General features: G+C 39.0%; 1 protein-coding gene across 7 annotated transcripts in view; it reads left to right on the top strand.

Annotated features, from left to right (window-relative positions):
* The window catches only part of MYO6 (myosin VI), a 146,609-nt gene that overhangs the window by 105,743 nt on the left and 28,657 nt on the right, over nt 1–12,209 (top strand). For all 7 annotated transcript variants that reach the window (XM_047763661.1, XM_047763653.1, XM_047763644.1 and 4 more), the window contains 4 exons: nt 762–800; nt 3,322–3,415; nt 9,156–9,286; nt 9,373–9,450. In XM_047763661.1, coding sequence (XP_047619617.1) covers nt 762–800; nt 3,322–3,415; nt 9,156–9,286; nt 9,373–9,450 — 342 coding nt within the window. The remainder of the gene's footprint in view (nt 1–761; nt 801–3,321; nt 3,416–9,155; nt 9,287–9,372; nt 9,451–12,209) is intronic.

Genomic DNA, 12,209 nt, shown 5'->3' with positions numbered 1-12,209 from the left:
AGTACAATAAGCATCTCAGTATAAAATCAATATAACATTTTTACCTAATTTATAGAGAAGTAAACACATGATTTTAATGAATTAAGCCAAAGGAAATTATAATCACTTAATATTATTTTAAAAAGGAGAGCATAGTAACTACTTGTAGTGTCCATAATGGAGTTTTTTTGAGAAAATTATCCTTGCCTTTAAAAAAATAATTGAACTGTGAAAAGCTTTAAAACAGTTAAGAGGGCTTTAATAGGTAGGCAGGACGGTTTTGTTTAAGATTGATGTTATATAAAATAAACCTAATCTATAGCATTTGTGTATATTTTAAACATCTCTTCATTCTCATTGGAGTTTGACACAAGCTACACCCAGCTTGCCACATAGTCACACATTCACATACTGCTCCATTGTTTCCTCACTGAATGCATCACCAGCATTTTCATTTACTTCTTTCGTTGCCTGTATATTTTATCCTCATTCTCTACCTGCAAGTGTGCATGTACATTGTCTACTATTGCTGATTTTCAGTTTTATAACTATATAAGTTATGTATAAAGGAAGTTATTGTTCTTGGTATTATATATTAGCCATGCATTTTTGCATGTTACTCTGTTAAAAAGTTTGTGTACCAGAAGTTGTTAAATTATCATGTGCTATGTATCAGTGTTATTGCATGCTATTTTATTCTGTTGCTGAAGCGCTAATATTTACTTATGATACTGTGTACTTTTGCTTTTTGAAATAATAAAATGATTTCCTTTCTTTTACAGACACAGTTAAATTTGCTTCTGGATAAACTTCGAAGTACTGTGAGTACACTTAAAAAACAAGACGGATTTTAAATGGTCCTCTTAAGCTCTAGTAGTAATTATAAGCATGGTAGACCTGGAACAGTTAGAAATAAGCATAGTAAACCTGGCATAATTAGCATAGTAATAAGCATAGTAAACCTGGAATAATTAGAAATTCACTTAAAACCTAATTCCCTCATTTAAAAAAAACAGTTTTGGGGCCAGTTCCCGTCGTGGCTCTGTGGTTAACGAATCCGACTAGGAACCATGAGGTTGCGGTTTCAATCCCTGGCCTTGCTCAGTGAGTTAAGGAGCGTTGTTGTGAGCTGTGATGTAGGTCGCAGACACAGCTCGGATCCCAAGTTGCTATGGCTCTGCTTAGGCCGGCGACTACAGCTCTGATTAGACCCCTGGCCTGGGAACCTCCATGTGCCGTGGGTGCCGCCCTAGAAAAGATAAAAAAAAAAATCAGTTTTTAAAATACTTGTCATTTTATTAGGTTTGTTCTGAAGAAAGGTCAGATATGTATGTGCAAATTATTTTATAAATATATAGATTCTCTGAGTGTTATTAGGATTATCCTATATCTTCAGGAAGCTGAAAATAATTATTATAGAGAAGGAAAATTTATTTTTTTAGGATTAATCATAGTGCATAGAATTCATTTTTTTATTCTGGTGGTAACATTCTCCAACACGATGGTGTTGATATGGAAAAAATGGACGTAATACTTAATGGTCTGTAATAGAAGCAGTATTTCCTAGGAGCCTTTAAAAAAACAAAACAAAACTAGATGTTTTAGTTCCCTTTGTTTTTTTTAAAGAAAAATTCACCACAGAAAAAAATTTGATATGTGGGTTATGTAAATGAGACATAATTTCAAGAGAAGGCTTATTTTTAAAACAAATCCACAGAATTTAACTGAGTACTCTTCCTTTTCAGATAGTCATTTTGAAAAGCCAAATATTTATTTTCTCTGTGCTATCATTGCTTAACTTGTTAGACTTCCTTTGAAACCATTAAGAAATTACTTTGGGAGTTCCCGTCGTGGCGCAGTGGTTAACGAATCCGACTAGGAACCATGAGGTTGCGGGTTCGGTCCCTGCCCTTGCTCAGTGGGTTAACGATCCGGCGTTGCTATGAGCTGTGGTGTAGGTTGCAGACGCGGCTCGGATCCTGCGTTGCTGTGGCTCTGGCGTAGGCCGGTGGCTACAGCTCCGATTAGACCCCTAGCCTGGGAACCTCCATATGCCGCAGGAGTGGCCCAAAGAAATAGCAAAAAGACCAAAAAAAAAAAATTATTTTGAATATCCTCATTTCTTAAAGTATTCTCACTGCAGATATTTATCTCTTAAGGATCAAAGTTGTTTAAAAACCAAGTTTGATGAGGAGGTACTTATTTTTATTACCCAAATATGCTTCTGTAAAATGATTAGATAACATTTGTGATTTTAAGAAAAGAAAGACTTGGGTCTTCCCACATGGAAGAGATGGAACCCGAGCCACACCAGTGACCTGAGCCACTTCCGTGACAACCCCAGATCCATAACCTGCTGTGCCAGGAGGGAACTCCAGGATGATATTTCTAAAAAGCATTCTAAAAGTGTTTGCAGCAAGCATCATTGTTGCAATAACTATCCAGTTTTGCAAGATATCAACTCTGAAGAGGAACTGCTACTTGGATGTCTAATATACTAGCTTCAGTACCCAACACTTTCACTGTGTGCTTATCAGTGTTCTTTCTGCCTTATTCAGCATTACATTATGTGGTCACTGATTTTAAATGCATACTGTTAAGCTTTTAAAAATAACAAAACGGAGTTCCCGTCGCGGCGCAGTGGTTAACGAATCCGACTAGGAACCATGAGGTTGTGGGTTTGGTCCCTGCGCTTGCTCAGTGGGTTAAGGATCTGGTGTTGCTGTGAGCTGTGGTGTAGGTTGCAGACTCGGCTCAGATCCCGTGTTGCTGTGGCTCTGGTGTAGGCCGGTGGCTACAGCTCCGATTAGACCCCTAGCCTGGGAACCTCCATATGCCGCTGGAGCGGCCCAAGAAATAGCAAAAAAAAAAAAAAAAGAAAAGAAAAAACTTTAATATGTGCAGAGGTGAAGTTCAGGGTCCTATATTTTTAAAGTAGAATGATGAGAAAGAATTTTTTTTTTTAACACTTTGGCCTAAATTTGAAGAAGCATAATTTTATTTATTCATCTTGTCATAGAACAGTTTTCTTATCCCAGAAACAGCATATAAATACCTTTCAATGTAGAATATAGTCATGTGTGTGTCATCTTGAGAAAAGACTTTTTACAATAACACAAGTTTTTTGGCACTCAAATCCAAAATTGTTGTACTTTTCTATTAGTAGTGTATAAAAGCTTTACATATAACTGTATGCTAGTTGTTTTAATTTCCTTAGTGATGATCTTAAAAGAGGTTCATAAATTAATGGTAATATTCTCTGAAAGTTGCTGGTATTCATTGAAATAGGAAAATAAGAATGTTATTTGTTATTGCTTTTTAAAAGTGCCTTTATTGTCCTAGGGAGCAAGCTTTATTCGTTGTATCAAACCTAATTTAAAGATGACAAGCCACCACTTTGAAGGTGCTCAGATTTTGTCTCAACTTCAATGTTCAGGTATTTATTTTTGTAATCTGTATTAGTGTGTATTGGGGTCATCATTCAAATACAGTTAATATGTCCAGTGTTTTCAAACACTTCACAGCTATCTTGATTATTTTTAAATGCAGTAAGTTTTTTATGTTATGTTTCTTTCATTTATAAGAAGAGCATGGGGAGTTCCCTGTGGTCCAGTGGCTAGGACTTGGCACTTTCACTGTGTGGCCCGGGTTCAGCCCCGAGTCTGGTCTGGAAACTGAGATCCCACATAAAGCTGCTGCATTCTGTGGCCAGAAAAAAGGAAGGAAGGAAGAAACTAAGGGAGGGAGAAAAGGGGGGGAGGGAGAGAGAGGGGGGAGGGAGGGAGGAAAGCATAGCCAGCAAATTATTTGAGCAAGATTGGGTTAGTTTTATTGTGAAATAAAAAGTGAACTGTTTCCCATCATTGCAGTAAAATTTATAAAGGTTCTTTAACTGTAAACCTGGATCTCCCTCTGGGCTTGCTGTCCATGGCCTTCTCAGTCCCAAAGAGGTTAATTCCCTGAGTGTCACTGGGTCTGGGGTTTGGTTCTGGTGTTCTTGCTCTCCCACTCCATCACTTGGGGGAAAAAAGAAAGGAAAACAGCACAGTGCCCTCAGTTTCTGTGAACCTTTTCTGTGCTTGGTTGAACTATTGCTTCCTCTGCCGCTGGCAGATTCTGCCTTGTTGGGTCACAGAAGCTGTGGGCACCAAGCACTCTGTTTTGCTTCACTGCTGCCCATCCTCCATCCCTCCCCACCTGCCCCTGCCTCTCCTCTCTAGGGACACTTCTTCCCTCCCTGACTCCTTATCTTGCTTCATTCAGAGGTGGACCCATTACAAAGCTAAGGTGGCTTTAGCTTCTGCTGTATTTGAATGGGCTCCTTCCAAAGCTGTGGACCTGATTTTGTGTTCTTTTGTAATTTGTAGTTCCATCCTTTTCTGTTAGAGCTTCCTCTCCAGTCACATAAGCTTTAGGCTCCCCCAGTCTGATTTGCCCTTGACCCCTTTCATAGAACCTCAGCTGTGGATGAATGTAATTTTCTTCTTTCTGCTCATCTACACAGAGAAGGTGGGCAAGACTGATTGGCACCATTATAGGTTCATGATCACTAACCTGCAAAGGCTCTCCTCCTCGACCTCCAGCTTTCCCTGGCTAGTCTGTTCTGTTTCTCCCCATGAGCTAGACCCAGCCTGCTCTCTGAAAATCTCTAAGCATCTGTCAATAGGCAGTTTCACTCACATCTTTTTACTAAAAGGCCCAAAGCCTTACCTGTTTGCTGCTAAACACTTCTACCTGTGTAACTTACCTCCTGATAGAAAGTAGAAAGTGCCTCGCGTCCTCATTAAGAATGTGACTCTCAAACCCAGCTAGTATCCATGAGGATGCAGGTTTGATCCCTGGTCTCACTCAGTGGGTTAAGGATCCGGTGTTGCCGTGAGCTGTGGTGTAGGTTGCAGACATGGCTCGGATCTCGAATTACCATGGCTGTGATGTAGGCTGGCGCTGTAGCTCCAGTTGACTTCTAGCTGGGAACTTCCATATGCCTCGGTGAAGCCCTAAAAAGCGGGGGGGGGGGGGGGGGGGGGCGGGGAGAGAAAGAAAAGAATGCAGCTCTTTGGACCCACCCCTTGCCACCTCCTTCTCCTAAATCTTCAAATTGTCTGTTGAACCTTCAAATGAATGGATCTGGATCTCTCCCGTTGCCATTCAGACAAGCTGTCACATCATCTATATTCCCTCTCACCTCCCCATCCAGCTGCCTCCCTATCTCTGGCCTCACTTCTTGTTCTCCAAGTCTCTCTTTTTCTGCCCAAGAATATTGTATTCTTGCTTCCTCAGTTTCCTGCCTTCCACTCTTTTTTTACCCAAGAGAATTCAGCTTCCAGCAGAATACTTCCTAGTAAGGTTACCTGTGATTTCCTTGCTCCTGAATCACCTTTCCTTGGCAGTTCTCATCTCTGTGAGCCTCAGCAGCACTTAGCTCCAATTCGACCCCTAGCCTGGAAACCTCCATATGCCCCAGGTGCAGTCCTTAAAAGACAAATAAATAAATAATAAAAAGAATAAAGATTGTGTCTTTTACTCCTTTGGGTTTATTGAAATATAATTGGCACCTAGCATCATGTAAATTCCATTTGTGTAGATTTGATACACTTAGACATTGCGCAGTGGTTCCCACCCTAGTATGAACTAAAACTCTCATTGGGTCACATCATTTCCAGGGCTTGTCTGTTGTAAGAATATTTAAGATCTAGTCTCTTAGCAAACAGCAAGTCCTAGTCCTAATACAGGCTGTAACTGTCTTTCACTTGGCTTTTGCTGTAGTTTCCTAAGTGTTCTCCTCGAAACTCCTCAGCCTGTTCTTCACATAAGTCTAGAATTGCTGCTTACGAGTCAAGTCTGATCATGACTTTTTATTGCTTAAAATTCGGTAATGGCTCCTGATTATATTATGGTGAAGAGCAGAATCCTCGTAGTTTATGAGGCCCCGTGTGGTCTGGCCCAAATGTCCGTGGCTTCCTTCCTTTCCTCTCTCTCTTCATCCTTAAATCACTCTGCCCCATGATTTAGTTCCTTAAATGCTCCATATTGCCTCTGGCCATTGGGCCACTTGGTGCTTCCTCTGCTCAAGAAGCTCTTGCTTCCTTTTTATCTTCATCTTTCTTGTCCCAGCTTGTTGTCATTTTAGGGAGGTCTTTCCTTTTTTTCTTTTAGGGCTGCATCCACAGCATATGGAAGTTCCCAGGCCAGGGTTCAAATTGGAGCTGCAGCAACTGGCTTACACCACAGCCGCAGAAACGCAGGATCTGAGCTGTTTCTGCGACCCATACCATACCTCACAGCAACGCAGGGTGAGTGAGGCCAGGGATCAAAACTGTATCCTCTTGGATATTAGTGGGGTTCATTACTGCTGAGCCACAATGGGAACTTCCAGGAAGCCTTTCCTGATGTCCCCAGCTAGCATGGGGCCTGAGTAAAGGTGCTGAGCACCTATGTTTCACAGTCATAAATTATATCTGATTTTTCCTTCTCTAATCTGTAAAGGACTTGAGGGCAGGAACTGTGTCTGTTTTGGCTTGTATGCAGATCCCTGATCTGGCAGTGCAAAGCATATCCTAGACTTCTTTTTTTTTTTTTTGGCTATTTTCTTTGCTCTTCCATTATAGCACTTGCATTAATTCTGTACCTCTCCTCTCTTCTCAGTCATTTAGACTACATGGAAATCCATTGTCTATTTTTCTTTCTTTTTTTTTTGTCTTTTTGCTATTTCTTTGGGCCGCTCCTGCGGCATATGGAGGTTCCCAGGCTAGGGGTCCAATCGGAGCTGTAGCCACCGGCCTACGCCAGAGCCACAGCAACTCGGGATCCGAGCCATGTCTGCAACCTACACCACAGCTCACGGCAATGCCGGATCGTTAACCCACTGAGCAAGGCCAGGGACCGAACCCGCAACCTCATGGTTCCTAGTCGGATTCGTTAACCACTGCGCCACGACGGGAACTCCGTAGACTTCTTAAATCTTTGTTGAGTGAAATGCACAGTCTAGAAATAAAGACTTATTTGGGACTAATTTTAACACAAAGTTCATGTCCATTGTATTCCTACATGAATATAGATGGATGTATTTTTGTAATATTTTCTTCAGATCATTTTTGCTTTTTTTTTTTTTTTGGTCTTTTTAAGGCCATACTTGCAGCATATGGAGGTTCCCAGGCTAGGGGCTGAATTGAAGCTGTAGCCATTGGCCTATCCCACAGCCATAGCAACATGGGATCTGAGCTGCATCTGCAGCCAACACAGTAGCTCACAGCAATGCTGGGTCCTTAACCCACTGAGTGAAACCAGGGATCGAACCCACATCCTCATGGATACTAGTCAGGTTCATTACCACTGAGCCGTAATGGGAACTCCTCCATGAAATTCCTTAATGAACTTCTGTGTGCCACTTCCTGTGTTTGTAGGTACAGGGCAAGCCAAGGGACTCAGAGGCTGGGACACACATTTGTTTATCTTTTATAAATGGGCACCAGTTGTGAGAATGCCAGCCAAACCTTACTTTTATTTCTCCAAGCAGAGCCCCAAACAAAGTCTAGTCCTGGAGGTTTCTTTCCATGGGAACAATTGCCTTTATGTGTTTCTTTAGAGTATATTAAATTTAATATTAAATTTTATGTAATTGTATATATTTATGATATATTTTTGTAATATATATTAGAAATTATGTTACATATAATATATATTTATTATATTGTTACATAATATATATATTAGGAATTATCACATATAATATATATTTATTATATTATATTTAAAATTAGAATAGTTATATATGTCCACTGTAACAAAAATGAAATGGTCCAGAATAATATGAGTAAAAAGAAGTCTCACTTCTCAGGAGTGACCACTTTACCTAATTGTGTCTTGGACGTAAAGTAACAGGTAGTTTATACTTGTTAAAGCACTCTCCTGTCATTTTTAATTAATATATCATATTCTGTTGTAGGGTTGTAACATAATTTGATTAATATTTAGGTTGTTTCTGTGTTTTCTTTCTGTGACCAGCAGTGACCCAGCAAGCTATGTGTATCTTTGCCCACATGTGTGGCGAGTTGTAGAATAGATTTATAGAAGTGGAAAGCACTCTTCCAAAGGGATAAACCTCTGTTGTTAATATTTAATATGAATTTAATAATGTAAATAAATATTACAGACTGCCATCTAAGACTGTTGTGCTGGTTTTCTCTCTCACTAAGAATGTAGGTCTGTGTTTTTGTGCACTTTCACTGTTGCCAATTAAAATTGGGTTCTATACCTTTGCCAGTCAGACAGGTTGAAATTCAATCTGATTACCTAGAGAGTCTGTCTTTCTAATGAGATTATTTTAAAATAAAAATACACTTATTTGTAATATTTTATAATTGTATTTTGATCATTTAAATTTTTGACCAGCAGAAATTTATTTTGGTATAAGGAGTGAGGTAAGGATCTGATGTTATTTTTGTTTTCTAAATGTTTAGCCATTTGTCCTAACACTTTTTATTGAATAATCTTAGTTTCTTCATTGATTTCAGTAGTCCAGTAGACTGAAAACCAGGTTTTTTTTTTTAATAAACAAAATGCTCGCTATTTTATGCTTCTCCTGAGATAAAAAGCTCACATTGACTCAAGGCTCAAATCAGTCACTTACTAGAGTCATACTGTATGTAGACTCTTTACCCCAGTGGACTAGTTCCTTGGGAGGTGACTGAAAGAGGATCTTTGTGGTGAAACAGCTCTCCTTTCTTTTCCATTTGCTTTGTTTAAGTGCCGGTAAGAACTGGGGAAGTGTCTAACTTGTCTTGGAAACTCCATCAGGAATCTGTTCCATACGTATCCTCAGGACTTGGAAAGTAGCTGATCTTTGCCTTGTATACTGTGATTTGTGACACAAAGGTTTCTTGTAGGAAAAAAAAAAAGATACAAACTAGATTTGAGATTTCTAGACCAATATTTTGTCTCTAGAAAATAGTTGGTCAGGCAGGTTTTAGGTGAAATTTGGCTACAGTGGTTTTAGGTGGTAGGTAAGTTGGGGCATACTGAGTTTAAGTGTGGTATTTACTATGTAATATTTCACTGCTCATAATTTCTATAAACTACCCTTTCTAAGCATTAATTTTTAAGATTCTTTGCTCATTTACAAGTTGTCTTTGGACTTGTGCACAGAGGGTGACAACAGCTTGTGTTTTTGAATCTAGGTATGGTGTCTGTTTTGGACCTGATGCAGGGCGGATTTCCATCACGAGCTTCATTTCATGAACTCTACAACATGTATAAGAAGTACATGCCAGATAAGCTTGCAAGATTAGATCCAAGGCTATTTTGTAAGGTACAAGACTACCTAAATTGAGATGTCTTAGCTATAAACTGTCTTTCTTATTAATGACTTATTGGCATTTAACTTTTATTTTTCAGGCTCTTTTTAAAGCCCTGGGCTTAAATGAAATTGACTACAAGTTTGGGTTAACAAAAGTATTTTTTAGACCTGGCAAGGTAAATATGTTTTTATTTTAAACTTTAACGTAATTAATAAGGATAGTGGGAGTCAGTGAAAATTTTTAAGTGTTTAGTTAAATGTTCTTAAATTAGATGATCACTATGGGCATGCATATATGTGTAGCATAACTTTATAATGTTGAGAATTTTACAATGTTAACACTCTATACAGTTTTTTTCAGCTTTGAAAGTATTGGAATCAGAGTATTGTTTGTTTTTTTGGTTTGGTTGGTTGCTTTTTACGGCCGCACTCGCAACATATAGAAGTTCCAGGGTAGGCATTGGATCAGAGCTGCAGCTGCTGGCCTATACCACAGCTCATGGCAACACCGGATCCTTAACCCACTGAGCAAGGCCAGAAATCGAACCCTCATTCTCATGGATACTAGTCAGATTCACTGTGCCAAAATGGGAACTCCCAAAGTGTTGTTTAATTGAATTTTTTTTACTAAAAAGGGTTAACCAGAAAATAATTCTGTTTTAAGCAAGTTGAAAGCTTTTCTAAAACATACTAATTCAGTCTTCAATAATTAAAAATTTCACAGTACTTTGGAGTTTTCATGGTGATCACGAGATCTATTAGGACATAGTAGGTGTATAACATACAGAAAGTGGGACTACTTTTCTGTTTTTGTGGTATTTACAGATTCTTATACTATGACAATATTGAATTATAGACTATTTTGTAACTAAATATATTCAATACAGAAATTCTTAAATACTATTCATAATCTGTTCATAATATTTTCACCATTCCTGACTCCTTTAACATTGATTAAATAATTACATCCTTATAATTTTTAACACAATTTTTATTATATAATAGCCAACTATACTTGTTTGACTTAGTAGAATCATGAATAAATATCTTTAGTGCTTGAAGGCTAAATTACTCATAATAAATAAATCAGATTTCACATTTTGGGGCATAAGATGCAATCTGTGTAGTACATTACCAGTGTATGCACTTTCCTATGAATATTTTTACTGCAGAGAATGTATACCATCTCTTATAAGAGAAAAAAGTTAAGAAAAAATGAATAAGTCTTCATAGTTAGCTAAGTAATCAACCTATTTATCATAAACTCAACATTTCTCATTTAAGGGCTGTAGTAATTTTTTCAGAATTAAGAGCCTGGTAGAGGTCTTGCTTACCTCTAGAAAAATTAATCAGAAGAAGAAACAGTGGAAGTGCAACACAGATTTTCTTTTTATTTTATTTAATTAATTAATTTATTTTATTTTTATGGCCATACCTGTGCAATATGGAAGTTCACAGGCCAGGGGTTGAATTGGAACTGCAGCTGCTGGCCTGTGTCACAGCCACAGCATCCCTGGACCCAAGCCATATTTGGGAACTATGCCATAGCTCATGGCAACGCCAGATCCTTAACCCCCTTAACAAAGATGGAAATTGAACCTGCATCCTTACAAAGACAGGTCCTTAACCCACTGAGACACAACAGGAACTGCAAAGCAGATTTTCATAGAACTTTAATCTCATTTTGTTACTTGAGAAAAATTTTTTTTAATTTTATGACCATAGTCATGGCATATGGACGTTCCCATGCCAAGGACTGAATCTGAGCCATAGCTGTGACCTATACCATAGCCTCGGCAATGCCGGATCCTTTAACCCACTGCACCAGGCCAGGGATTGAACCCACAGCTCCACAGTGACCTGAGCTTCTGCAGTCAGATTCCTAACCCACTGTGCCATGGCAGGAACTCCTCATTTTGTTACCTTTAATTTAACTATGATTATAAGAGGCTGTTATTTTGATAGGTATGTAACACCCTTAGTATACTGTAGTGGGATTTTTGGTAAAGGTTAGAAATTAATATGTATGGAGTTCCCGTCGTGGTGCAGTGGTTAACGAATCCGACTAGGAACCATGAGGTTGCGGGTTCGGTCCCTGCCCTTGCTCAGTGGGTTAACGATCCGGCGTTGCTGTGAGCTGTGGTGTAGGTTGCAGACGCGGCTCAGATCCTGCATTGCTGTGGCTCTGGCGTAGGCCAGTGGCTACAGCTCCGATTAGACCCCTAGCCTGGGAACCTCCATATGCCTCGGAAGCGGCCCAAAGAAATAGCAAAAAGACAAAAAAAAAAAAAGAAATTAATATGTAAATTGGTAGTAAATTGTGGAAATAATGTATTTTATTATTCAGTAACCTAATAGATGTTTTATTTGTGTTGCGTGTGTCTTAGTAGCAATTTCTTATCTCAACATATTAAGGATGTGAGTTGGGAGGGTCGTAAGAGTTTTGGTGGTACCTGATTTTATAAAGCTGACCTTCACTTGTATAGTTATCTGAGGTTACGGATGAGCCAAATCAGAGAGATAGTAGCCCTTTTTTCATTCTTTTCTCCGTTTAACCTTTTTGCCAGGCATCTGTAATTGTCATTTAAGATTTTTTTCAGTGTTCCTGTCATGGCTCAGTGGGTTAACAACCCTATGTTGTCTCTGTGAGGATGTGGGTTCAATCCCTGGCCTCACTCTGTGGATTAAGGATCCAGTGTTGCTGTGACTAAGGCATAGGCCTCAGTTGCAGCTCTGATTCGACCCCTAGCCCAGGAACTTCCATATGCTGCAGGTGTGGCTATAAAAAGAAAAAAAAAAAAAAGATTTTTTTTCTACTTTTATTATTGAGTCTGCTAAATAGCAATGAATAACTCCTCCCACCCCTGAACCCTCAAAAGAAAAGGTCCTGGATAAAGGAAAAGAAAGGCAGCAAAATACAGCTGAATGGGTTAGG

This window comes from Phacochoerus africanus, chromosome 2 (genome assembly GCF_016906955.1).
Source record: "Phacochoerus africanus isolate WHEZ1 chromosome 2, ROS_Pafr_v1, whole genome shotgun sequence".
In the NCBI taxonomy this organism is placed as follows: Eukaryota; Metazoa; Chordata; class Mammalia; order Artiodactyla; family Suidae; genus Phacochoerus; species Phacochoerus africanus.
The sequence above is the reverse complement of the archived record's forward strand: the minus strand, read 5'-3'. Positions and strand labels throughout refer to the sequence as shown.